The sequence below is a fragment of the Cynoglossus semilaevis genome, chromosome 20 (assembly GCF_000523025.1).
Source record: "Cynoglossus semilaevis isolate Cse_v1.0 chromosome 20, Cse_v1.0, whole genome shotgun sequence".
Taxonomy (NCBI): domain Eukaryota; kingdom Metazoa; phylum Chordata; class Actinopteri; order Pleuronectiformes; family Cynoglossidae; genus Cynoglossus; species Cynoglossus semilaevis.
The window spans coordinates 6,110,599-6,111,178 of NC_024326.1; the positions used below are offsets into that span (position 1 = coordinate 6,110,599).

Sequence of the window (580 nt, forward strand, 5' to 3'; positions counted from 1 at the left end):
TCTATCTATCTATCTATGTATCATCTATCTATCTATCTATCTATCTATCTATCTATCTATCTATCTATCTATCTATCTATCTATCTATCTATCTATCCATCCATCTATCCGTCCATCCATCCGTCCGTCCGTCCATCCATCCATCCATCCATCCGTCCATCCATCCATCCATCCATCCATCCATCCATCTATCTATCTATCTACCCATCAACCGACTGACCAACCAACCTACCTATCTATCAATCTGACAAAGAAAGCAATACCGAGTGAAAGAAATTTCAGAATGGGATGGTAATATTTGTCCATGTTTCTCTGATTTCCACCAGATTATATCAGGCCAACAACTCCCCAAAGTGAATAAGAAGAAATCCTCTATTGTAGACCCACTGGTTAAAGTCCAGTTGTACGGCGTGCCAGCAGATGAGGCAGAGAAAAAAACCTGTTACATTGAAAACAATGGTAAGTTCGTTATTCCTCCTTCCCTGTGCAGCTAATAGGACAAATGGTATACTTTCTATCTATCTATCTATCTATCTATCTATCTATCTATCTATCTATCTATCTATCTATCTATCTATCT

At 38.3% G+C, this 580-nt stretch overlaps 1 protein-coding gene across 1 annotated transcript in view; it reads left to right on the forward strand.

Annotated features, from left to right (window-relative positions):
- LOC103396221 (1-phosphatidylinositol 4,5-bisphosphate phosphodiesterase delta-1-like) overlaps positions 1 to 580 on the forward strand; it is an 11,793-nt gene that overhangs the window by 8,928 nt on the left and 2,285 nt on the right. The window contains exon 12 of the mRNA XM_025052435.1: positions 258 to 459. Coding sequence (XP_024908203.1) covers positions 258 to 459 — 202 coding nt within the window. The remainder of the gene's footprint in view (positions 1 to 257; positions 460 to 580) is intronic.